General features: G+C 54.6%; 3 protein-coding genes across 3 annotated transcripts; 1 reads left to right on the forward strand and 2 right to left on the reverse strand.

Annotated features, from left to right (window-relative positions):
- Window positions 1-7,446: 7,446 nt before the first annotated feature.
- Window positions 7,447-12,911, reverse strand: GALR3 (galanin receptor 3). Its single transcript, XM_009505815.2, has 4 exons — window positions 12,336-12,911; window positions 10,665-11,036; window positions 9,134-10,048; window positions 7,447-8,419 (listed from the first exon to the last, which is right to left on the reverse strand). Exons 2-3 carry the CDS (start codon window positions 11,012-11,014, stop codon window positions 9,163-9,165), a joined length of 1,236 nt encoding a protein of 411 aa, XP_009504110.1. The 5' UTR covers window positions 11,015-11,036; window positions 12,336-12,911; the 3' UTR covers window positions 7,447-8,419; window positions 9,134-9,162.
- A 376-nt stretch (window positions 12,912-13,287) lies between these two features.
- Window positions 13,288-15,043, forward strand: LOC135313916 (noggin-like). Its single transcript, XM_064454755.1, has one exon. It carries the CDS (start codon window positions 13,406-13,408, stop codon window positions 14,360-14,362), a length of 957 nt encoding a protein of 318 aa, XP_064310825.1. The 5' UTR covers window positions 13,288-13,405; the 3' UTR covers window positions 14,363-15,043.
- Window positions 15,044-17,162: 2,119 nt separating this feature from the next.
- Window positions 17,163-23,115, reverse strand: GCAT (glycine C-acetyltransferase). The gene is made up of 9 exons (XM_064454829.1): window positions 22,878-23,115; window positions 22,668-22,798; window positions 21,952-22,053; window positions 21,286-21,432; window positions 20,844-20,998; window positions 18,997-19,079; window positions 18,456-18,627; window positions 17,916-18,037; window positions 17,163-17,519 (listed from the first exon to the last, which is right to left on the reverse strand). The coding sequence occupies exons 1-9, from the start codon at window positions 23,077-23,079 to the stop codon at window positions 17,368-17,370; spliced, it is 1,266 nt and encodes a 421-aa protein (XP_064310899.1). The 5' UTR covers window positions 23,080-23,115; the 3' UTR covers window positions 17,163-17,367.
- Window positions 23,116-24,392: the final 1,277 nt, after the last annotated feature.

The raw sequence follows: 24,392 nt of genomic DNA on the forward strand, positions 1-24,392 counted from the left end.
CAGGCACAGCACCGGGCTAGGTAACTGGTACTCTTATATCCGGTACTGAAATTAGAAGCGACAACACAAAGTTGTTTGAATTCAAACACCAGTCTGTTTGCAGATCAAAGCACATGGTTGCTGACTCACCTTCTGATCTTGATTCCCACAGCTTAGAAATCCAAACTTCAAATCTAGTTAGTTGCTGTGAAGCTGTACAAATAGAGGAGAGAGAATCTCAGTCGGATTGCTTCAAGCTGGAAGGTGGAATCTTTTTCGAAGAAGAAAAGCAGCCTTGCTCAGTCTGCACTCCTGCCTAAGCATGGAGCTGGTGGGGAGAAGGTGGCAGAATTCATGCCTTTCCCCATACCAGATAAAATGGCTGTGCTGCAAAGAGATAGCAAGGGGATGAGGGGCTGGGGAGGGGCATCTGGGCAGGGCAGAGAATTTCCAGAGTGGTCTCTGTGTGAGGAGCGGGTGACCTTCATCTCTAGTGTTTACTTACCTTGTTTCTTCCTGTCTTCACAGCCTAGTCTTGGTGTCCACGTACACCCAGCTGCCAACGCTTCTGCACTCAACAGCCTTGTTGCTGAGGAGACCATTAAGATGCCCAAAGAGCAGGCGGATGAAATGTTCTTTATTGCTGCAGTTACCTCAGTCGCTGATGATGTCTGCTAACTAGAGGCAACTTGGAAGCTTTCCTCAAAACCAGGAATACACCCAGCTGGGACTCAGAGCAAAGCTTTTAGCCTGAGCACACGTGATATTGTTGTCCACAGCAAATCAGACCTTTGTCTTGCCTGCCACTGGAGTTTTTTATAACTCTGAGCTTGGAGGGGAAAGGTGGGGGTGCTGCAGCCAGCCAAGTGTTTGCCTTGCCTCTTGCAGCACTGCTCCCTCCATGGGAGGTGAGGCAGCGCTGGCAGTTCCCTGGAGACAAGGAGCTGAGGCAAATAAAACGAGCAGGATTGTAAGAAGTTTTGCTGCTGCTTTAGTGATAACACCAGATAAGAAAGAGAAAAGTGGATCTGGTTTTCAGGGTGGGGGGAAAAGCATCATATTAGGAATCACCACAGCCAGTTCTGCTTTCCTGCCGCAGGGCTGAAGCACTGAGCTGCTGAGAGCCGTGTCACATGTTTGGCACTGGACTGAGAAAAGTTTTAGGTTTCTTTGTGTCGGCTGGTCATGCCAAAGCCTTGACTACCCTGCCATGTTCAGCAGCTGTATCTCAAAAGGCAGTTAGGTGATGGGGAGGGAAAGAAGGAACAAATTGGTTCCAGGGAAGGATGAAAGTGTGGCTTCACACTGTGCCAAGAGCTGTTCACTGGCACTGTTTGCTTTTTCCACTGCTCCTGGTCTAGAGTCTTCAGCCTCTCCCAGCAACTTTTACCCCGCCCTTGCATCCTGGGCCACAGATTTCCCTGCGTAACCCATAGATGTGAGGCTGGTGGCAACTTTCCACATATCCCGGAGGTGTCTGCTGCAGTAACAAAGAATGAAAACAGCACAGGTTTCCCCTGCTATTTATTTTGTCATTAAACTCAATGCAACCTCCTCAGTTTTCTTGTGCTACCCCATCAAACACACCTTCCAGGTCCCTCCCCAAGCAGTGGTGCGTTCCCTCTCCTTGGGGCCCTGGTGTCAGTCTGCCAGCACACTCTGGCAACTGGGACTTGACCCAGGGCCCTGCTTCCCCCTCACCACTGCCTGGCCTTCAAATACACTCCATTTCCCATCCCTGTTCAGAGCACGGCTCTGCAGTGATATGCTGTATCCCCAGCTACTGAATCCAGCAGCAACATCCCTGGCTTGGCAGCCGCTGCTGTGCTGTAAGACACAACCAGAACGAGTCAGGTTGAGGATCTGGCTCATCCAAGCAAGTGAAGACTGAAAACCTGCCTGTGTCTCACCAAGGACCCACAGGAGAAGCAACAGCCCTGAACAAAACCTCCCAAAAAAGCCGCATGGATGTTATTAAGCAAAAGACCTTTCTCTGAAGCAGCCACTCACCCATGCAAGTGAACGCAAAGTGTACCCTGCAGTATATGCAAACATCAAGAATCTGTTCCACTTCTCAGCAGCTGAAATCATTAAACTCCAGGGTATTAAGCCAACATCTGAACTCTATTACTTCCTCCACCTTTGCCTTTCTAGCAAACTCCAAATCCATCATTGTAATCATCTGCGCTGCTAAAGAAGCCCCATGAAGCATCTCTGGCAAACCAGCCACCCTTTCAGCTGCTTCCTCCGCTCATTCCGTGAGCAAGACAAATCTCCTCCAACATGGAAAGGTACTTGCAGAAAGATGCCTTCTTTGTGCACTGTGCCTGGCCAGCACGGGAGGGCAGCCCTGGGCAGCTCAGGGCCCATGGGGCAACTAGGTGGGAGTGTTTCAGTTAGGAAGCTGATAAAGGAGCTACAGCAAATAACATTCCTCTGGGCTTTTCTGAAAGCTCCGAGAGGCAAAGAAAGCACGTGGCTGTTGGAAGAATTAAAATAATCTGCTGGCAACCTGCTAAGGCTGGCCATGGATTAAGAACCAGCAGCTAAACCCAAAAGCAAATAAGCAGAATTCCCCGTAGCTAATAGTGCTACATTCCCTGACCACCCCGTCACACCATTATCTCTCTGGCCGGCAAGGCTGCTGGCTGCGAGGTGCATTTGCAGTGCTGTCCTGGCTGTTTGCAGGGTGTATGAGGTCCTGTTCCCATGAGTGCAAGGGCAGCACTAGAGCCAATTGCTCTGCCAGGAAACAGGAGCTGTCCTAACAGCTTCTCTGGCCTTCTGCCTCCCTCAGCCCCATGTGTCTGCAGACAGGGGAACCCCCACCAGGGCTGCCATATTTGCACGTGAGCTTCTTGGTACCTGGGTCTGACGCCTCCCAGAAGCATCAGACTCCTGGCACACACTCTGGGGAAATGCCTGAGCACCAGAACCAGCACACAACTGGTAGGACTAAGTTGCTTCGCAGAGCATAGCTATGCCCAGCTTGCAGGGGAGCTGGTGCCTACCACTAGCTGCAAAGCCCTGGCTTGCCCTTGCCTCTTCCGTTCCCTCTGCCCCATGGCAGCTCCTGGCGCGGCTGCACTCAGCAGGTGTGGCAAACCGGCCTCTGCAGGGTTAAAGCCAAGCTCATCGGCCTGAGTGATGACAAGTAGGAAAGAAAATACAAGTAAGGAGTCATTAATTAAGGCAAGAAGCTGGGAGTGGAGACTGCAGAATGCTAATTAGTCTGGAGGGGCGGCTGTGTGGAAAGCTGCAACCAAGCTCCTTCAGTTTTAATTAAACCCACTCTATATCAAGAACATGACACTTTTTCTTCACCTCTGCCGTTGAGCTGTGAAACCAGTTGGAGCATGTACACTGTTACTGGGCAGACAGGAATCCCGTCCCGGCTACAGAGCCTCCTTAAGCCAAGCTCAGCACCCGCCCTTCCTGCTCATGCGTTCCCAAAATCAGAATCACAGAATCACAGCATGGTAGGGGTTGGAAGGGACCTCTGGAGATCATCTCGTCCAACCCCCCTGCTTGAGCAGGGACACCTAGAGCAGGGGGCACAGGACTGCATCCAGGCGGGTTTTGAATGTCTCCAGGGAAGGAGACTCCACAACCTCCCTGGGCAGCCTGTTCCACTGCTCTGTCACCCTCACAGTAAAGTAGTTTTTCCTCATATTCAGGTGGAACTTCCTGTGTTCCAGCTTGTGCCTATTGCCCCTTGTCCTGTTGTTGGGCACCACTGAAAAGAGTCTGGCCCATCCTCTTGACACCCACCCTTCAGATATTTATAAGTATTGATGAGATCCCCCCTCAGTCTTCCCCAGGCTAAACAAACCCAGGTCTCTCAGACTTTCCTCATAAGGGAGATGCTCCAGTCCCCAGATCACCTTTGTAGCTCTCTGCTGGACTCTCTCCAGTAGTTCCCTGTCTTTCTTGAACTGGGGAGCCCAGAACTGGATACAGTACTCCAGATGTGGCCTCACTAGGGCAGAGTAGAGGGGGAGGATAATCTCGCTCGACCTGCTGGCCACACTCCTTTTTATGCACCCCAGGATACTGTTGGCCTTCTTGGCCACAAGGGCACAGTGCTGGCTCAGGGTCAGCCTGCTGTCCACCAGCGCTCCCAGGTCCTTCTCAACAGAGCTGCTTTCCAGTAGTTCAGCCCCCAGCCTGTACTGGTGCCTGGGGTTGTTCCTCCCCAGGTGCAGGACCTTACATTTGCTTTTGCTGAATTTCATGAGGTTCCCCTCGGTCCAGCTCTCCAGCCTATGCAGATCTCGCTAAACGGCAGCACAGCCTGGTGTATCAGCCACTCCTCCCAGTTTGTATCATCAGTGAACCTGCTGAGGGTACACTCTGCCCCTTTGTCCAGGTCGTCAGAACTTAACACCAGGCAGAGCTTAGGGATGGGAGCCAGAGTTTGCAGATACTTACCATGCTAAATGCACGTGCTAAATGCTCCCCCAGGTTTTCTCCCTGTGTTCTCTGTCCTGTTTTATATAGGTTTCACCCCGATGTGCAGCAGTGACTCCTGACCTGATCCAGTCCCTTTGAAAGCCAGGACCAGCATCAGGGGCAAGAAACAGTCCAGCCACAAATGGGCAAGAACAGACAGTGTCGGGCTGCATCACTGCTAAGGACCGCTGTTCCCTTCTCCCTCCGATGCTTTGGCCTGTGAAGTGGGGCCTCACCCTGAGAAACAATGCAGATATTCGTGTTACTTGGAGGCTGCTTGTGGCCATGTGAGCTGGCCAACCAGCCATGGCATTGCATGCAAAGGTTGCTGCAGACCTAGCCGCGCCCGGGAAGGTAGACAAATCACGCTGGACACCGTGCGGAAAGGCATCGGCTGCAGAGGAGCAGCAGCCCCTGCAGAGGGAGGGAGCTACAGAAAACAGAAACAGGGGTAGCAGGCGAGGGAGGCTCGAGGTGCAGAGAGCAACAACAAACACTCAAATAGAAAAAGAAAAATGGTTCCCAACGCACCACTTTGTTTGGCCTCTGCACAGGAAAAGGGGTGTCCTTGGAGCTGAGCTCTAGCAAGGCGTGCAACAGCTTCAGCGAGGGTTAGAAATGCCATGTTGCCTGGGAATTTTAAGAGTGGGCAGGACAAAGCAGTAAGGGAAGACTTATGCGAGCAGAAGCAGGGGACGGAAAGAGAAGAGAAATAAAGGGGGGGCTCGTGGCTCTGCTCACAAACACACCACAGCTCTGCAAGCCCCTTGCTGCCTGATGTCCCTTGTCCCCACTGTACAAAGCCTACAGCACCAAGAGTGTCAAAGTGCAAGGATGGGGCCAAAACCCCTTTGCTTTAGACACAATCTCCAGCTGCCTTGCCAAGGTCCCACTGTGCATGGGGACAAGTGAGGACACTGGCAGCTTCTGTAGCCCATGTGGGGCTCAGGACACCACTGACAGGGCTGCACAGCCTCCAAAAACTTCACATTTGCTTCAGGCTTATGTAGGCAACTGGATCCCGACAATCAGCGGGCTGGAAGTAAATGGCTCCTCTGCCTGCTGGGGCTCCCCAGTATTAGCTCCCTCACTGTTTTAATTAACCAGAAAGCAGTCCCTGGAGATTTCCAGGCTACGGATAATGCCATAACATCCAGTCCTTGTGTCTCCTCCTCAAAAATCAGCCTATAGGGCTTTGCCAGAAAGGATATCTCCATGCACATGCTGGCTGTGGGCAGCAGGGCTGGGGGAGTGAACTGCTATGGAAGGAGAATGATCACCCTTGTTCAGGGCAAACACGTTCACTCTGAAACCTACTGCTGCCATGACAATCTGAAGCTTCCTAGCTTCAGTATGGAAGTTTGGAGTGTACCACAATGCCATTGCTTTCACTAAACACTTTCTGTCAAGGTTTCCCTCTTTCACCTGCTCTCAGGGCATTGTGGGTGAAGATCTGCTTCATGTTAAGAGTTACACACTCAGGAGCCACACAGGACTAATTAACCACCATATGTCGTTAAGGAAAATGAGGGACATTGCAATCATGTAAAGTTTACTGTAAATATTGAGCTGGGACGGTGGCAGGTCTGATGATTTGCGGCTGAAGCATCCCAGTCCTGGCTGCAGGATTGCAGAGGAGGTCACTGAGGAGCTCTATGGGGCTTGATCTCAGTTTAATGGGTCTGAATGAGCACGCTCATCTCTTTCTCTGCCAACAGAAAACCTTCTCAGTGAGGATAAGGTGTGGGCCTTATGATCCTGGCCTCTCCCAGAGGAAAGCAAAGCCCCTGGGATGTGGTTAGGGAGTGTGGTCCTAATGGAGATTTCTCCCTTGCCTCTCACCATGGAGGTCCTTCTATGGGCTGGTCCCTTTCCCTTCCTCAGGGCTTGCCTGGCTAGCAAAAGCAGTCCCTTTCCCACCTCCCAGTCTCCCAGGTGACTTGTCTTTTCCTCTTACTGGGGCTTCTTCCTGGGTTTGTCCTAAGGCATCACCAAAAGCTCCCAAGCCACAGGACTGATGCTCAGGGGCTGCACCTTTGCTGGCAAATGAAGCAGGACCTGTCCTGCTTGCACTCACAAGCCAGGCGGCATCACAGAGTTTGTGTCCTCATGTTGAAGCTGTCACATCCCCGCAGAGGATGGCCTCAGGCACTATTACCTTTGGCACATGGACTTGGCATGCTGGGGAAGCTGAGTACCCTGCTCAGTCCCTCTCACCTCTCCACTCACATCATGGCTATGTGACAAAACTGGAGCTGAGTGAAGTCAGCCATGTGCCCAGGCCTAGCTCTGCCAGGCACCACAGCAAATCATGGCATTGCAGCAATGCAAATCCTACTGGCTCCCTCCCTCCCATATATGCTAGGCTGACCAAAGGCCTTGCTTGGATGGATGGTGTTTTTCTGGGCTTCTCTGGCAACCTGATGATGCAGAAAAATGCTGGAGAAAGCTGCTGGGGGGCTGGGGTCCAACACAGCTGACTGATGCTCACCCCAGCTCAGGAGCAGTGTGACGCTGCTGGGGTGGGGAGAAGGCTCCTGCCAAAATGCACGTGCTCTGCCAGCACATTGCTACACACTTCCCTCATGCCCCCTCATCCTTCCTTCTGCCCTCTGCTTCTAGCCCCTCACTTCGACCTGCCTTCTGACTGCCATTTTTACGTCCCTGTGGAAGGCTTCTATCACACATTTATCATTTATGTTGTCGTCTCACCACCCCTCCTTTTCCCTGTCTCTGCTTCTGACTCTCCCTCTCCTACAACTTTCTCTTGAACACCAGCAGTGTTGGATCCATCTTAAAACCCTCAGTTTTGCTTCTTTTGTATGGTTCTGCAGCGACTGCAAAGTCATATAAAACAAATGACACCCTGCTAGTGACCTGCAAGCACCAGACTGTGGTCAGACAGCTGGTACAGCCTCCACCGCCTCCAGCCCAAACTGCAGAGCCCCACACAGGGCAGAGGTTGTATCCAGCACACAGCAAATGCAGCAGGCAAAAGAAATTACTGGGGTTTATTCAGGTCAAACAGGGAAGACATTCCAGCACCTTCCAGTGAACATATTTGTCCCACCACGCCATCCCCATGGCACTTCCCATCCTTCCCACGGTCAGGCCAGGGGGATGCTTGGCCCTGCTGCAAGGTGTCGTTGAGCTGCTACCACAGCCAAAGGCTCCTTCACGGCTGCTTGGGCCAGCAGGGGACAGAGCAGGAGAAAGTTTTGCTCCAAGGTAGACATGGGTCTCACAGCAATGGCTGTCTTGGAAGATGTCCCAACCTGCTGAGCCTCATGCTCTCCTAGAAACCCTCTCCATTAGGTAGAAAGGGTCACTGAGGAGATAGGATTGAACTAAGTACACATGGGTCTCTTTCTCCTTTGCCTCACTACAACTGTCACCCGGCTCCACGGCTCATTTTGCAGCTTAGCCTCTTTCTTCTGCTTTGGTGACAGCCATCAATTCATGCACAATCACCACCATCACATGGAAAAAAACTGTGAGGCCGAGCCAGTAAACCACACACATGGGGCTAATACCAATGAGTAATGTCACTGCCCTGAGACCAACAGGCCCTTCAGCCCCAGAAGGAAGGGATGAAACTCTGAGTACAAAGCAAAGATCAAAGAGGAAGCAGCGATCCATCAGGAATTTGCAAAAGGCAACAAGAAAGTAAGCAGAGGAGTGAATCAAGTGGAACAACGTGGTGGAGGAGTTACCAGGTTTGTTTAAGAAGAATGGGAATATCAGGAAATATTTCTGAACTGCAAGTGGCATTAGCAAGTGGGATGGTGTCCTGCAGGATCTGCTTGCAAGAGCTAAAGCCAGGTGGGACAGAGCTCTAGGAAATATCCTCCAGTTAGTACTTCTGGTAAGGCAGGGTGGAGGGAAGAGACTGGACGGATGGTCCTTTCCTCCTTGAACTTCAGAGAAGCCACAGGTACAGAGGGGAGGGACGCAGAGGTGTCAGCACACAAGCCTTTCCAATCTTCACCTGTTGTGGCATAAATAATTTGAGTATGACTAGTGACTGCCGCAGAGTTTGCACCATCAAGCTGTTGGCACAGAGAGCTGAATTCCTTGCATATGAGACAGTGTGGCAAAGGCCCTCTGATTTGGACGCAGGGGCTAGGGAAAGGGATGGAGGTGGACTAGGGCTGCCCCTGGACCACGGGAAAAGGACATGTGGGCAGGGGACAGTGTTTTATCACTTGGGGTTGGGCACAGCACCCCAGCCCTGCCAGGGAGAAAATCTGCCAGCTACTCTATTGACACTCAGGTCCCCATGCACTCTCTCCACCCTTCCCAACCATGCTCTGATGTGCCCTTAACAGCCTGGATTTCCTACCAGGATGTTTTCATTTTGGTTGCCCCCTCTTAGAGTTTCAAGGTGCTGCACAAAACTAGCAAGTTAAGAAGCTGGGATATGGAGACCTTAAAACCTGTTGCAGGAACGCCAGCCAGGTCACTTGGTGCCACACTAACATGCCCCTCCACTCTGCATTTTCATGGGTGGATTGTATTCCTATATGCCATTCCTATATGAATGCCTATAGGCCATTCCTAAATGAATACTGTGGGCCAGTGAGTGAAGGTGAGAGGGAATAATGGGTTAAACATTGCCACAAGAGGTTTTGGTGGCTCTGCTGCATCCATTCCCCTCTGCCCCACATTATTCTGCCCATTTGGGAATGGAGTGGTTACTCACAGGCTGGAAAACAGGCTTCTTCACTTTGCTTATCTGTAATGAACAGTCAGAAACTCCTCAGTTCCTCTTGCAGGGGTCATGGCTAGGGGATGGCCACCTGTTGCCAAACTTTCCTCCTCCAGCAGCTCCTTCAGCACAGAGACCGTAGCATCTTGTAGCTGGTGAGTCCATGCTCTGGCATCATGACTGGTACCTTCAGGGTCCCTCTTCCTGGTGTTCTGCTCTGGGACCTGGGTCACCTCAGTGTTGCCTCCATAGAAACCTCTGGTGCTGTTGGTGAAACTTTTGCCCACATTGACCACATGGACTTTCTTTCCAACTCTCTTCTTCTTCCTTGTCTTGTTCTGGAAGAAGAGGCAGGTGAAGACCTGCTTGAAACGCTTGCGGAAATGCTTGGAGATGAGGGCATAGACAATGGGGTTGAGGCAGGAGTTGGCATATGAAAGGCAGTGGGAAGCCAGGCGGCAAGCATAAGTGGCTCGGTTGAAGGGGAAGTGGCCAAACCAGAAGCACAGGATGACCAGGTGGTGGGGCAGCCAGCAGAGGCAGAAGAGGATGGCCACAGCCACAATCATCTTGGTGACCTTGCGCTTGGCCTTCCGGGACTCTGAGATCCTTTCTATGGGGTCTACAGAGGTCCACAGAAATTTGATGGTCCTGGCGTATGCCAGGCTCACCACAGTCACAGGCAGAAGGTATCCAAAGACAAATGTAAGGATGTCCAGAATCTTTCGTCGCTGGTCCTCCCAGACAGGGACACAGATGGGCACCTTGTGGTAATGGACAATCTGGTAGTAACTGAGGTAAGGCCCTGCGAAGAGCAGCGACAGTGACCAGATTGCTGCAATAGCCACTCCTGCATTTCGGGAGGTACGGAGATCCCGGGACTTCAGAGGGTAGCGAATGGCCAGGTACCTGGCAAGGAGGGGATGAAGAAGAGACCAAACACAACATGGGTGAGTTGGTACCTTGTTGCCCTCCTGCCCTGTGAAGATGCCATTTGTGCATACCTTCCCACGCAGCCACCCATCTCTTCCCCTCCCCACCTCTACCAAGAGGGTTACAGTGAATTCACACAGGCGTCAGGGTCATCCCAACAGTGGGTCTGGGATCTCCATTGCCCACTCTGCTGTGCTAGCTCAGGAAAGGCAAGCAGCATGCCTCTTGAACCAGGGAAGAGAAGGGCAGGAGCAGGACCCAGGGGGCTCCCTCTTTCTCCTCTGGTGCATTGCTGCCCTGGGGTTTTGCTGTTCTTGGTTTTGCATGGCGGACACCAAACCTCAGCATGTGCCTGCACTCCTCCTTCCTAAGTGAGGGCTGGGTAACCAGTCCGAGAACTTACCTTGGTGTTGGAAGAGGGCACAGGGAGATAGGGAGGCTGTCTGTCTTGGCCCTCCCTCAGGGGAGACCCTGCCTGCTCTTTACAGGACACTCAATAGGGTAAGGACTGGCCTTTCTCCCACCCCTGAGCTCAAGGGTGGCAAACACTTTGTCCCTGAGCTGAGGGACTTAAAGGGGAGAGGATGCTTGCCTGTCAACAGAAACGGCGGCCAGGGTGAAGCTGCTGGCATACATGGTGAGGTAGATCAGGAAATGCACAGCCTTGCAGGCAAAGGCCCCAAAGAGCCACCCATCCAGGGTGTAAATGGTAGCCTGGAAGGGGACACAGCAGATGATGAAGCACAGGTCGGCTATGGCCAGGTTAAGGATGAAGAGGTTGGTGGTATTGTACTTGACTTGGCCGTTCCGCAGCAACACAGCCAGCACCAGCCCATTCCCCACAGTGCCCAGGAGGAAGATGAGGGAGAAGATGATGGGCACGATAATCCCAGCAGCTCGCAGCTCCAGACTGTCAGAGGAGGTGTTCCAGCCTCCCGGCATCTCCCCATCTGACTGCAGGGACCTGCAAGGGGAGAAAGGGAGACATGGCACCTGTCCACAGAGGTAGGCAAGTGGGTGCTTCTTGGTGTTGAACACATTGGCCACCAGAGCTCTGGCCCTAATGTTCCTGATCCCGTCCTTTGTCAGACACCCATGTTTCTTCCAGAGATGCCAATCCCAACCAGCTGGTTAAATGATGACATCAAGATCCTCGTGACATCACTGGCAAGAAAGGTGTTGGGATCAGTCAGCCCACATCTGCCTGGCTCAAGTGGGGCCAATGCCCCTTTCTCCTGCCTGCATTCACAGCCCCACCGCAGCACCTCCTGTGGTCCCAGCCCCATGAAGGACCCCTCCCCTGCCACCTGCCCTCCCCTACATTCCTCCTACAATCGTCTTGGGATTGCTTGCTTTGGCAAGTCTAAATCATGGCAGGTGTTCAACAGGGCTCAGCAAGGGACACGAGGCCGTAGGGACTGTGAGTGGTTCTGGCACCCTTGCCCCAGGGCTGTGCTGCTCCTAGCAGTAGGCACGTGATGCCTGGATGAAACCTCACAGCAGCAGCATCCCGCCATGCTCCTGCCTCAAGGAAGCTCCTTCAGCTGGGACCACCTCCACCCTGGAGCTGGCTTCCCTTTGCTCCATCTGCAGTAGTTATGCTCCACAGAGGAGAGGTGACTCAGGGCAGCTCTTCCTGATGCTGAGAGGTGGTCATGGGCTGGATGGTGGTGGCTAGGAGGGGATGGGGGAAGACCTTGGAGCCTCCTGAAAACAACACGATGATCATTGTGAAGGAGCATAATTATTACTGCAGCTCGAGATATTGTGATTTGCTGCAAAACTTCCTCCAGCCCTGAGTAATGCTGCGCTTAGGTGGGGAATGCCAACAGCCTATCTCCTAACGAGCCTTCCCCATGTTGTGCTATCATTAGAACAAATTGTCCTTCGCTGAGCAGCAAACAAGAGGGAAAGACGCTGTTATCTAGCAACTGTCGACATGCAATTAGCCCTTTTTTGGGTTGTGCAAGCTCCTTTGCCCCACACTTTCCCGTCCCACAGCTCACACCGCTTCTTCTGAGCAGCCTCTCTGTATCGCACTGAAAGGTCATCCCTGCCTCTCTGGCTCTGCGGTCCCCCCTGTCCTACTGATGACTATCTGGCTCCTCCATCCTGGCCCTGTAGGATCTCCTTGCTCAAGCAGAGGACCCCAGTCACCCTCTAGGCACACACTTGCACATAGACAGCAAGGCATCTCTGGGCACTGTCGAGTCCCTGCTCTGGGAGCCCGAGGCTACTTTTTGCTTGGGAAGCGGGTACTTACCTCAGCAAGGAAGGGCCTGCAGCTTTGCTGCTCGCTTGTGGGAGACCTCTGGTCCAGCCTGGGCAGCAGCAGCGAGAAGGATGCGGGTCACCGAAGAGTTTGTCTGGGCAGCGCCGTCACCCCTGCCTGGTGCTTTGCTGCCTCCCCCTGCCTGCTACCAGCTCTGCCCTCTCTTCTCCTGGCTCCCACACACAGCTCTCTCCTGGAGCTACTCTGCTCTCTCTTGCTGTCTCCCCCTTTTCCCTCCCTCCTCTCTTGCTACTGATCCACTGATCTCTGTTGGTTTTTTTTAATCCCTCGCCCTGAGGTTGGGTTTGGAGTTAACTCCTCTCTGCCCAGCCTTCCTGACAGCTCAGCCTCTCCCCGCTCCATCGAGGAGGGGTCAGCAGAGAAAAAGGCTGCTGCTCTTTGGTGGGAGATGGAGGATGGAGGGGGGCAGGGTCCCATGGAGCCCAATGGGCCTTGTGGGCACCCCTCGATGTGGGTGTTCAGGACATGTTGCCCAACACCTCTGGGGAACATGAATATCCCACCACAGTGAGCCTGGCCCCTGCTCTGTCCTTGGGACATGGGTCTAAACCCTCTGGAACACAAGCAATTAATTGCTATTACTAGCTATTATTAACTAATTGTTAGTAGCACAGCACAGAGGAGATCGAGCCTCTCCCACAATTTCTGACCTGAGGAAGGAGGAGAAAGCAGGTTTTGGTTTCCATCCAGCCCAGGTCTGCCCTCCAGCAGCATTGCTGGGGCACTGCAGTGTGGGGAGGGAGGACAAGCCGTCCAGTGAGGCCATCTCCAGAGGTTCAGGTCCCTCACTGCTGCCCAGGACAGCCTGTGGGCTGACTGATGTGCTGAGAGGTGACAGTGACCCACACGGCACTCCTGCCCCACTGCTGTGTCCACCCCCATGATGGGTCCTGTGCCCTGTGGACTTCCAAGTCCACTGAGGTTGAGCACAGCTTGGTGGTCCTTTCCCAGCAAGACCCAAAGGCCAACAGCTTCCTTTTGCTGGGAAGGTCCTGGATGCCTCTTCCAATGATGGGGCAGGATGTGGAGCGGCAGAGACAATGTGTCCTGCCCTCCCCGCCTGCCCCTCTGGTGGGAGGGAGAGAGGTGTCCCCGCCGGCTGGCTCACTATCAGCTGCTGTAACCAGGGAAAAGGGGAAGGCCGTGCCTTGGGACGTGATGATAACCAGGGGGATGCGGCGGAGCAAGAGCCCACAACCTGGCACAGCCTGCTGCAGTGTTGCTTCGCCATGGAGGGCCCCCGCCAGGGCTGCTGCCTTCTCCTCCTCCTCCTCCTCTGCCTGATCCTGCCACCAGGTATGCTGGGCCCACCACCGGCGGAACCCCGGGACCCACTGCCGCCGCCGCCTGTCACTGCTGATCCTGCTGCCCACCTGCTGCGTGGCCACCCCTCAGCCCCGGTGCGGCCCTACAGCCTCTCGCTCTCCCCCGAGGACTACCGCTACTCTCCCAAGCCCCGGCACCTGCGGCCAGGGCGGCTGCGCCGGCTGCTGGGCTCAGCCTTTGACCCTTTCTGGATGTCAGCTGAGGAGCCCCGGAGCCGCAACGGCAGCATCCACAAGGAAAACCTGGAGTCCCTGAGCCGGGACCTGGCGGAGGGAGCCGGGCGCTACCGCCGCAAGCTGTGGCGAGAGACGGAGGGGCTGGAGCTGCCCACCCTGCTTCCCCCTGGCCTGGGGCTGCCCCCTGAGCTGCCAGAGGCCCTGGCCCGCCGCCTGCGGCAGTGGCTGGTGGAGCGGGCTGCCTGCCGCCTCACCTCTGCCTGGGTCGATCTGGGACCCATTTTCTGGCCCCGCTGGGTGCGCCACACTGCCTGTGAGACCGGCACCCCCGGCTGCTCCTGGCCCCCCGGCATGACCTGCCGCCCCGCACAGCTCACCCACATCAAGCTGCTGGCCTGGCACTGCTGGGTGCCCCGGTCCCCCGTCTCCCCGCACTGCGCCTGGCGGCAGATCCCTTACCCTGTCGTGGCCGCCTGCAAGTGCTCCTGCCGCTGAGGGGGCTGTGGAGAGACCCCCCCCGGTGCCTGTTCCTGCAGCCAAACAGCCTGAAGAGGCGAGCAGCCAACTGGACTCACCGCCCGGGTTGGAGGGATGGCGGGGTTTACCCAAACTGGAGAAATAAACCACCAGAAGGAAGTGGGGAGTGGCTGCAGGCATTGCTGTTTCTTGCTGAAGTCCCTGGAGTGGTGGTGGGAGGGGGATGACTGCTTCACCCATCACCGGTGTGGGGAGGCATTAGCACCAGTGGGAGGCCCTTGCACGGTGTTTATCTCCAGCGAAGGATGTGGGATGGGAAAATCATATTACCTGACGGCAGGTTCAGACCCCATTTGCATCAGCCCCAGCAGGCTTGTTCCAAGCTGGGGCTTCCCTGTCTGCCTGGGCAGGGAGAAAGGGCATGGGGGTGCTGGCAGGGAAGGGGTGAGAAGGAGGTGGGTCACAGCTCAGGGTGGAAGCAGTGGTGTGGGGGCTGGAGGGCACCAGCAGGAAGGGAGGCAGGTTTGGGACTGCAACGAGGCAGCCTGGCGAGGGTGGAAGAAGTGGGGGGTGGGCAGGGACCCAGGGCTGGAAGCATCTGGGGGGGTTGGGGTGTATGGAAACAGGATGGGACAGGACAGTCCCCTACTTTGAGGTACAACAGGTGAGATACAGGGATCTGATGCCTATCCCACATGGTGGCCGTGACAGCTTAAGACCTGGGCAGAAGCCTGGCAGCGCAGCATACGGTGCCTGGGGTGGGTTGGCGAGCCTAGGTTGGGAACTGTGTCCTTTGGGCCAAAAGCTGCAAAGAACTGCAGACCAGACTTAGGTCGGAAGGCCCTGAAGAAACGAAGAGCTGGAGGCTTTGCTGGGAATGCATTATTAACATGTACCTGCAGTCGATGGCCGCTGCATTATTCGTTTCTACTGTTCTATCACTTGAACCTCCTGCCTTTCCCAGGCTCTAGCACTCCCTGCGCTGCCATGCAAACTGCAGTGTGCTGCAGAGCTTGGCCTTGAAGCAAGCAGAGAGGCAGCAGGACCACGGGGGTCTGCTGCTGAGAGGCCTGGGAGAACTGGAGGGGAGACGGACGTCAGGGTGCCTGGCGAGGAGAGGAAGGGGGGAAGCATGTGTGTGTGTACAAGAAGAATTGCGTGCATCTCAGGGGAGGAAGGCTGCTGCTGCTCTTGCTTGCAGCTGAGCAGTGAGACGTCTGTATGACTGCTCTCCTGTTGAGGGAGGACTTGAAAGCTGGAGCAGGCTTAAACTGATTGCGTTGGTTGCCCTGAGCTGAGCAGAGACATTGTCAGGTCTGCCTGCAGAAGCCCAGGGGAGAGGGGGAGGCTTGGGCTGGGGACCAGCAGGAGGGAGGGGCGTGGGGGAGCATAGTACAAGTGTGCAATGGAGGTGTGCAAGTAGGGGGGAGCAAGGGGGAGCATGTGAATTGGGCTCAGAACAGCAGTGATTTGGTTTAGGGACTCAAACCCCCTGTACCAGAGCCCATTTGGCTGAAGCTTCATCTCTTCCAGATTGCAAAAGAGGCCTGAGTGCAACCCCCTGCAATTTTCCCATTACATTCCCCATTCCCAAAATATTGCCTTTTGATAAGGAGGGAGAGTCTGCAACACAGTGAGGGCCTGGCGCCACACAGAGGGAACTCTGTATCGTACTTTATCAGCAGGCTGAGCTCAGGGCCCTGTGGAGACAGAAAATTAAATAAAATCGGCACACGGTTACACCACCAGGTGCTCTAACAAGGTCCAGTGGCAGCCCCACAGAAAATGCATTTCTCCCCTGCCTTTTGCATCCCGTAAAGCACTGTAACCCTGGATTAACTTCTGTATTCTTCTGCAGTTGCTCTGGTTCAGGTCAGATGCATTATCACCCCATAGCTCAGTCCCTGACTGCCTAACAGCAGGTAGTGTTTTTGGAGCAGGTCTTTTGCTGACACAACCCAGTGCTCCAGCACCCAAGCACAGCACAGCCTCATTTTGGCTGGAGTCTGTCCCGGGCTGCAGGCTGGTACTCAGTTCAGCACGTGGGCAGACAGCAGGACACATGTGACTTCTCATCTGGAGCAAAACTGGTGCAAACAAAGCAATCCTGAGAGATGCCCAGGACCCACTTGTTCCTGCCAGAGTGCTAAATCACTACCCCAACACAGCTTGGAAGAACAAATCCAGAGATTCCAGCCTGCTGCGTTCTCTGCTGTGTGAAAATTGCAGCCGATGGAGGAAAACTGCAGGTTTCTGTCCCCTGTTCTGCCCCCAGCCTCAGCCCCAGGCAGACGCAGGCCCTCTCTCCAAGCTGCTGGCCTCTGCCACCTCGGCTTGCCTGCTGCCTGACAGCCGCTTTGCGGTGAGATGCAGTTCCCAGGGCAGGTTTGGGAGTGCTGCAGCAATGGGCAAAGCATTAGAGCTGGCCCAAGTTCTAAGCAAGCCTCACACCCAACACCTGAAAGCGAAAACAGGAGAAAGGAGCAACAGAGCTTCGGCTGGCCCATGTCCTCTTTCCCAAACCAGCTGCCAGTGGCAGGGGTTGCCAAGGGCTTGGGAAACCCCCCCGCCTCAGTGGGGAATTACAGTGGGCAGATCTGCTGGGGTGATGCTGCTGGACCCACAGGAGAGCACAGAGGAAGCAGGCGACCTTGGGCATACCAGCAATGCTACATTTCCATTGCCAGGAAAGAGCAGAAGCGTTTCAGCGCGCGGACTGAGGCTTCAAGGAAGATACAGCGGAGTGTCATGTCACAGCAAAAGAGGATGGGGATGGGCTGCAGCTTCTCGATGAGAAAACAAGAGCTGAACAAATACCCACTGTACTGCAGGACACCTTTAATGACACAAGAGCCAGTTGTCAGTGCTGCTGCCAGCATGCTGCAACACCCACAGCCTCCTGCAGGCTGTGATGCCTTGAGGCTCGGTCCTGCTTTCAGCAGCATGCTTGTAAAGCCTTTTTCCATGGCACAGGCACTTGGTCGTGGGCAGAAAGGGTGCCAGAGGAGGTGTTTCCTGGCCCCTTAAGGCAGCGCTCCATGTTTCCGTCCCACCTCGGTGAAGGCTTCCACGCAGCGGTCAATGTCCTCGTCGCTGTGCACGGCTGAGATCTGGACCCGGATACGGGCCTTTCCCTTGGGGACCACAGGGTAGCTGAAGCCAATGACATAAATGCCTGGGGAGGAAATGCAGGGAGAGTCAGAGCTGGCTGGGAGGGAGGCTGAGGTGGTACTGGGTGATAGAAAGGCTTTTGGATCCTCCCTCCCCTCTCAAGAACCATTTCTAGGCTTCAGGGTTTTCAAGTGGCATCTGCTCCCAAGCATGGAAATGGGGGTTAGGATCAGTACAGGGATGGAGTCCAGCATGGCAGGACAAGAGGACTAACGTAAACCCCTCCAACAGAGAAAGGAAGTGAAGCCAGCAATGTCTGGGGGAGACCAGGAGGACATTTGCAGAAATAACAGATTTAATGCAGGAACATCCTCTGGAAGAGGTATAGTGGTGGCACCACCACCAGCTGTCCCCTCCCTCAGGGCATGCGTCTGCATCCAGAGCTCCCTCCCTGGTTCACCTCTGTTCAGCATGTCCTCGGCCATCACTGCAGCCAGCCGAGCATCCCCGAGCATGACAGGACAGATGGGGTGGTCTTTCCCCGAGATGGTGAAGCCGGCTGCTGTCATCTTGCTTCTGAACCTGGTGAAGAGAACAAGAGGATGAGCAAAACCTCATCACCCCTGTTCTTGGGAACCACTGGCTTGCTTTCCCCTGGGAGCCCTGGCTACCGAGGGCTGCATGTGGTTCTGCTCCACTGTGCATCTTCTGTGCAGGGAAGGGATCTCTCTTTTTGGAGTGGCCTCCTGCCATTTCCTACTCAGCTCCATGGGACTGCAGCTGCCTGAGGGACAGATGTGTTCCAGCATGCAGAGCATCCAGATGTGACACACTGTCTGCACATCTGTCTGACACACAGAGGCGCATCCTGCAGTTTTCCCTGAGCATCCCCAGGCCATGGCTTGCAGACTACCTTCATCGCTATCACCGGTGGGTGAATAAACACACATGGACAACTCATTCCTAATGAACCTCTCCCACCCCAATACAGCCCCCTCACCGTTGGGTCTTGGCAGCCATGGACTGTGCGATGGCATTGCTCTCCATGAGGAGGTCCAGGGCCTTGGATGCACAGCCCACCACAGCAGGGGGCAGGCTGTTGGAGAAGAGGTATGGGCGGGAACGCTGGCGGAGCAAATCGATGAGAGGTTTGGGGCCAGTTGTGTACCCGCCTGCAGATGGAAGAAAGAGAAATGGACAAGACACCCCAGAGTGACCTGTTCAGAGGGGGGCCCCCTCAGTAAAGCTAACCTGTCACCTACAGGAGGAACAGCAGTACAAACCAGGCCTAAAAAAAAAATCACAGCTGATGCCTTTTGTCAAAAGTTTTGACCTTGACCCCAAATGTATGGGGAAGATGACAGTGGAAGGACACATAGCAGGACCTCCCCTGACCCTTGACACTGAGCCTTGTGGTGCCACCAGTAGAACAGGACAACATGCGTTTGCTCCTCTATCATTAGGCCAAGGAAGAAAATATCAAAGCAATGTTGTGGAGCTCTTTAAGGCACGGAGGGTCTTGGACAGGAAAAAGCCTTCACCTGCAGCTCCTCCAAGAGCTTTTCCCAGGGTGGAGTTGATGATGGTGACTTTGTCCATCACTCCCAGGAGCTCGTCCGTACCCCTGCAGAAAAAGGAATGTCACATTATCAGCTGTGCCAGCACACACCAGGGAAGCTGCTCTACTCCTGATGACACAAGGGAAACAAAGTGCCAGCAGCCAGGTCTCTGATGCCCCCCAGTTCAGGTAAAGGAATAATAACCTGCTGTGGTAGTTCAACCCAAGTGTTGACCTTCCCTTCTCCTGCAGAAAGGCTGGGCTGGGATCTCCCAAGGTAAGAGTATGGGTTCTTCAACCCTTACAGATGCAAGAGTGCTCAAACTTCCCACAAGAAGTTTAATAGCCCAAACAGAGCACTAGCTGTTGATGTAGGTCTTGCACATGCCTGCGGCATGCCACACTGTTAGCATACACCAGGGAAAAACAGTTGCCTGGCTAAAGTAGCCGATGTCCTCTGAGGTGAGCTGTGCACATTGCTGATGTGCTGCCCTAAACACACACAGGCTTAAAGCATCCGTGTCAAGGCCTACGCTAGTGGAACCAACCAGCTGTGGTAAATGTACTCTGCAGCTTCATGTCCTCCAGCCCAAAAAGGCAGGACAGGGCATGGCCACCCAGCTGTTGGCTCTCTTGAAGCACAATGTTGTAGATAACAGCATCAGGTTCACACTAGAAATAGCACAGCTCATGAAGTGCTCAGTAATGGTTCCATCTTCCTCAAGCTGTTGTGCACTTACACACCTCAGTGCAGTCTAACAGTTGTTTTGGCAGCTGGTGGGACCACAGAGCCCTCTGGGACAGAGCTACAACTCACAGGATGATGAGTCTCAACTCACAGGATGGCTACCATGCCCCAAAGAAGATTACAAGACAAACAGACCTCCCATGATTTCTTCCTTATGAAGACTTAAATTTGAGAAAGCTCAGTACAACTACAGCATCCAGGTTATATTAAAGATCAGCAGGACCACCTCTCTTGTTAGTGATGAAGTACCAGAAGGAGTTGCATTTCTTCTCTTAAAAGATGCCTCTTGCACCATCATTTTGATCCAGGATGAAACATTTGCCATGGCCTTGGTGAGAAAATGAGGCAAGTTTTCTTGCTTAGTTCCCACTTCTCACCCATTTCACAGCTTGATATGGACTTGCCAGCTTCCCATATGAGATCTGCCTAGAGAGGAGAGAGCTGGAAGGGAGTTCTTCAGACAGAACTCTTGGCTTTTTCAGAGGTGACTTTCTTCTCTTGTCATCTCCTGCTCTATCCTTCCATCTGAGGAGGGACCCACTGCTCATTCCTACAAGTGTTGTCTCACGCAGATCTCTACCTTCCAGTAGAGAGCAGGAAGGACCACACAATGGAGTGCTTGGTGCTGATGTGCCCACACAAAACAAGCATGTGAACAACCTGTTCTCAGTAACCACCTGCAGCAAGTGCACTGCTTGACACTGGAAGATGTCCAGGGGTGGAGGAAAAAGCTGCCCTGAGGGAACTAATCAAAGGTAAGCACAAAACACCCAAGACCTAAGCATTTGAAAGTGATGGCTGAGAGGAGAAGGATTCAGAAATCAGGAAGTCTAACTGCTTGCCAGAAGAGGCAGGTGAAGTGATCACACCATCCCTTACAGAGAAGCAGCCGTCTTGTTGGGATGGGTCATTGCTAAAGTACCTGTCCCCTCATGTGCCCCAAAGATAGGGTGCGAAGCCTTCAAGAACCAGTGGCTCCAGGAGTCCCCACACAAAAATATGTTGGTCATCAGCACCTTTGGCCTTGCTTCAAAGTTAATCAGGGTCGGGGAGGGAGAAACAGAGGTGAAATGGCCACTTACCGGCCGTTGGGTCCCAGGAAGCCTGTTGCATGGCATTCGTCAATGAAGACCAGGGCATCATACTTCTGGGCCAGCTGGCAGATCTCCCTCAGGGGTGCGATGTCACCATCCATGGAGAAGGCACCGTCAGTGGCCACCAGCCGCAGACGATGTTTCTATGGGAGGGAGAGCAGCATCCCCAGGGTGAAGATGTCTCCCTGAGGAGATGGGCTGGCAAAGGAGACTGGGACATAGTCCAGCTCCTGTAGGGAGTGGATATATCTAACCAAGACGGAGGTTTTGCATTGCAAACAGCTGCTTCCCCACCTTGCCTACCTGTGCCTATAGGCAAAAACAATGCCTATTGCACAGGAAAAGGCAGCTCACCCTTCATGCTGGTTACTGTGCAGGTAGCACAGCTAAGCAGGCACCCTCACATTGGGGTGGGAGCAGACCTCCATACCTGCGCATCCTGCAGCTTGGCCTCCAGGTCCTGCATGTCCATGTGCTTGTAGCGGTACTTGTTAGCCTTGCACAGGCGGATCCCGTCAATGATGGAGGCATGGTTCAGCTCATCTGAGAGCACTGCGTCCTCTGGGGTCAGCAGGGCCTGGCCATGCCAAACAGAAAGGATCGTCCTTTGTGCCAGGGTGCCAACTCACCGACATCTCCCCGCATCTCAGTGCGGAGGACAAGGCTGCATTTGATTGCAGCTGCCACATCAGTCCTGGCACTGCCAAACTTTCCACTTTCCTTCCCAGCCACCTTATTCCCCAATTTCCTTAGGCCAGGCTTGTGGCTTCTGAACTCAAAACCTCCCTCCCCTTCCCTAGCAAGCCTAGGCGATCACCCCTTCCCACTGCCTGTGCTTCAAGGGGGAGTACAGACCTCCCAGGAAATGGAAGCCCTCCCCAAAACCTGGAGGTGGCTGGGAAAGGGAAAGGCGAGGGCTGATTAAACAGCTCCACATGGCTCCCCAGTCCAAGGGCACCAAGTCAGGGTTCTCCACCACCAGTCACTGCCATCTTCTCTGTGGCACAGAGTTCTCATCAGAGCCTCTGGAACACACAGCAGGCGCATCGCCGTTGCCTCCCTCCTCCATGCACAACACAAGGAAAGCCCTACAAACCTCAAAGATGCCAGCATTGGCATCAAAGCAGCTGGCATACAGAATGGCGTCTTCCCGCTGGTGGAAACGTGCAATCTTCTCCTCCAAGTCCTTGTGTATGCTCTAAAGAGAGGAGAGGAGCAAGCATCAATGGCGGCACAGCACAAGTTCTCACTTGCCCACTGCTGTTAGACGCTGACTGCAAAGGGAGGAAACAGCCAGGTTTCATCCAGAAAAGGTGTGTGTTCATGGGAGAAGTTAGTTCTGTTCAGAAAGCATTTGCAAGCACGGCCCTAAAATGCGGTTGTGGGTTTGGATGCCAAAAGCGCAGCAGGGAGGCTCCAAGCTCCCCACCCACTGGGAACCAGCTCTGAGTTTTCTTTGCACTTAACCAGCTGGAGCTCTTTCAGAGCTCCAGCAGAGATAAACTGGGGTGGGTTTGACAGAGCTGTTTCAAGTCAGGCTCGCTGTAATTCTGACCTTTAGGAGAGGGAAAAAGACATTCATTTTCTGAATTCAGAAGGGTGTTTTGTTTCTTTGCACTCTGAGGGGTTCTAAGGGTTTAAATTGGCATATTTCCAGATCTTCGGCTAACAGGGACTCAGCAGGCTGTTATTCTGCCTGGCCACGTGTACCTTAGCACTGTGCACCCATGCAACTGCCAAAACGGGAGCCTGAGCAGAGCTCCTTGAGAGAGACTACCCCGCAGCAGGGGATGCTGCCCCGGTGCCCAATACCTGGGTACCACAGATGAAGCGGACAGAGCTGAGCCCGGCGCCGAACTTTTCGAGGGCCTCCACTGCAGCACGGATCACCTCGGGGTGGCTGGAGAGCCCCAGGTAGTTATTGGCACAGAAGTTGAGGATCCCTGCGGGAAGACAGAGAGAAGCACGGGCGTCGCACCGGGTGAAAGAGGCCGACAACCCTCCCTGCCGCCCCGTACGCACCGGCTCCGCCGCCCGCCAAGCGGAGGTGGGGACCTTGACGGGAAGCGATGACCCTCTCGCTTTTCCAAGTGCCGGCGCCTCGGATGTCCTCCAGCTCGCTCTCCAGCCGCCGCCGGAGCTGAGCCGCCGCCGCTCCCGAAGCGGCCCGGGAGGTACCGGCCCCGCCGCCCCGCAGCAGCCTCACCGCCGCGTCGCGCCACATCCCCCCTCTCCGCTCCGCTCCGCTCCGCCCCGCCCCGCCCCGGCCGGCCGGCCAGGGGGCGGGGCCTCGACGGCCAATGGGAATTAGCCGCCGGGGTCCCGCCCCCCTCGCGGCCAATAGCGTGGAGAGGCGGGGCTAGGGAGGAGCGGGGCGCCGCTGTGGCTCCGCCCCGTCCCCGGGCTCCTGCCGCCTGAAGGGGCTCGGGCATGCTCTGTAGGTGTTCAAGCCTTGTTTTTGGCGGGGTAGGCTCTGTCCCAAGGGGTGTAGGCACCCCAAATCCAGGTGATTTGGGATCCCTGGAGTCTTAGGGGAACCCCCATCCATGGGATTTAGGAACTGTAGGGGTGGTCACGTACTAAGATCCCAGGATTTTGGAGCAACAAGCCATCATGGACCTTGAGGATCAACAAGCCCAGGAGTATTAGGTGCCCCCACCTAAGGGATTTGGGGTCCTCAGCACAGGGGACTTGGATCCTCGCATGTAGCTGGTTTATAGGTGCTCACCATTACCCATAGGAGTAATGAACCAAGGGTCTATAGGATCTGGGTGCACCTGGCTGCGGTGACCAAGGATCCTTTGGTGTGAGAGATTTAGGATTTACCAGCTGAAGGAGATAAGATACCTGAACCCGAGGAATTGGAGTGCCTTTGGCCCAAGGGGTTCGTGACCCAGAGGCCCACAGGGTTTAGACCCAGGGGCCAGCTGGATCAGGTACCTCCATCCTCTACTACAGCTGACTGGGGAATCCTGTGGTCAGAGTGGTTTAGGCCCCTCATCTCCAGGAGGATTAGGCACCAGGCTCTTAAAAGGGGTTTAGGGCCCTCAGCCTAGGTGGTCTGGGGGCTTTTGGTCCAAGGGTCTTAGAGACAAGAGCCCAAAGGGATTTAGGTGCCTCCAGGCCAAGGATTTCAGTACCCTGAACAACACAATTTGGGATCCTCGATGGCTAAAAGGCTCAGGCGCCATCTGCCCAAGTGATTTAGGATCATCAGGCCAATGGATCTGGGAGCTACCATCGGGGAGGGTCAAGACCCTGGGCCCACAAGATGTAGGCACAGCAAGCCCAAAGGGACTGGGCACCCACAGTCCTTGGGATTTCAGAGCTCCTGGCCTGGGTGGTTGGGGATGCTGACATCCAAGCAGTTTAGATGTGTCTAGCTAAGGGGGATTAGGCACCTCCTGCCTGTGGCTCAGACCCTGCTGAGCAGCAGGGCCGGCCCGCAGGCTCCCTGCCAGCTCTGGCTGTCAGGATCGCCCAGCCCTGCCTGGAGAGAGGCTCTGGCAGGGGCCAGGCGGGGCCAGGCAGGGCCAG

Source organism: Phalacrocorax carbo, chromosome 1, assembly GCF_963921805.1.
Source record: "Phalacrocorax carbo chromosome 1, bPhaCar2.1, whole genome shotgun sequence".
NCBI lineage: Eukaryota > Metazoa > Chordata > Aves > Suliformes > Phalacrocoracidae > Phalacrocorax > Phalacrocorax carbo.

What these genes read in the sequence shown, in the direction of transcription:
- GALR3 (XM_009505815.2), bottom strand. Translation starts at nt 11,014, where the DNA reads ATGCCGGGAGGCTGGAACACCTCCTCTGACAGTCTGGAGCTGCGAGCT. An exon ending in GCCGCCGTTTCTGTTGACAG is followed by an intron (nt 10,049 to 10,664) that starts GCAAGCATCCTC and finishes CCTCCTTGCCAG; the next exon opens with GTACCTGGCCATTCGCTACC.
- GCAT (XM_064454829.1), bottom strand. Translation starts at nt 23,079, where the DNA reads ATGTGGCGCGACGCGGCGGTGAGGCTGCTGCGGGGCGGCGGGGCCGGT. An exon ending in CCAATGCTGGCATCTTTGAG is followed by an intron (nt 21,433 to 21,951) that starts GTTTGTAGGGCT and finishes TGGCATGGCCAG; the next exon opens with GCCCTGCTGACCCCAGAGGA. An exon ending in CGAGGACATGCTGAACAGAG is followed by an intron (nt 17,520 to 17,915) that starts GTGAACCAGGGA and finishes TTTCCTCCCCAG; the next exon opens with GCATTTATGTCATTGGCTTC.
- LOC135313916 (XM_064454755.1), top strand. Translation starts at nt 13,406, where the DNA reads ATGTGTCCTGCCCTCCCCGCCTGCCCCTCTGGTGGGAGGGAGAGAGGT.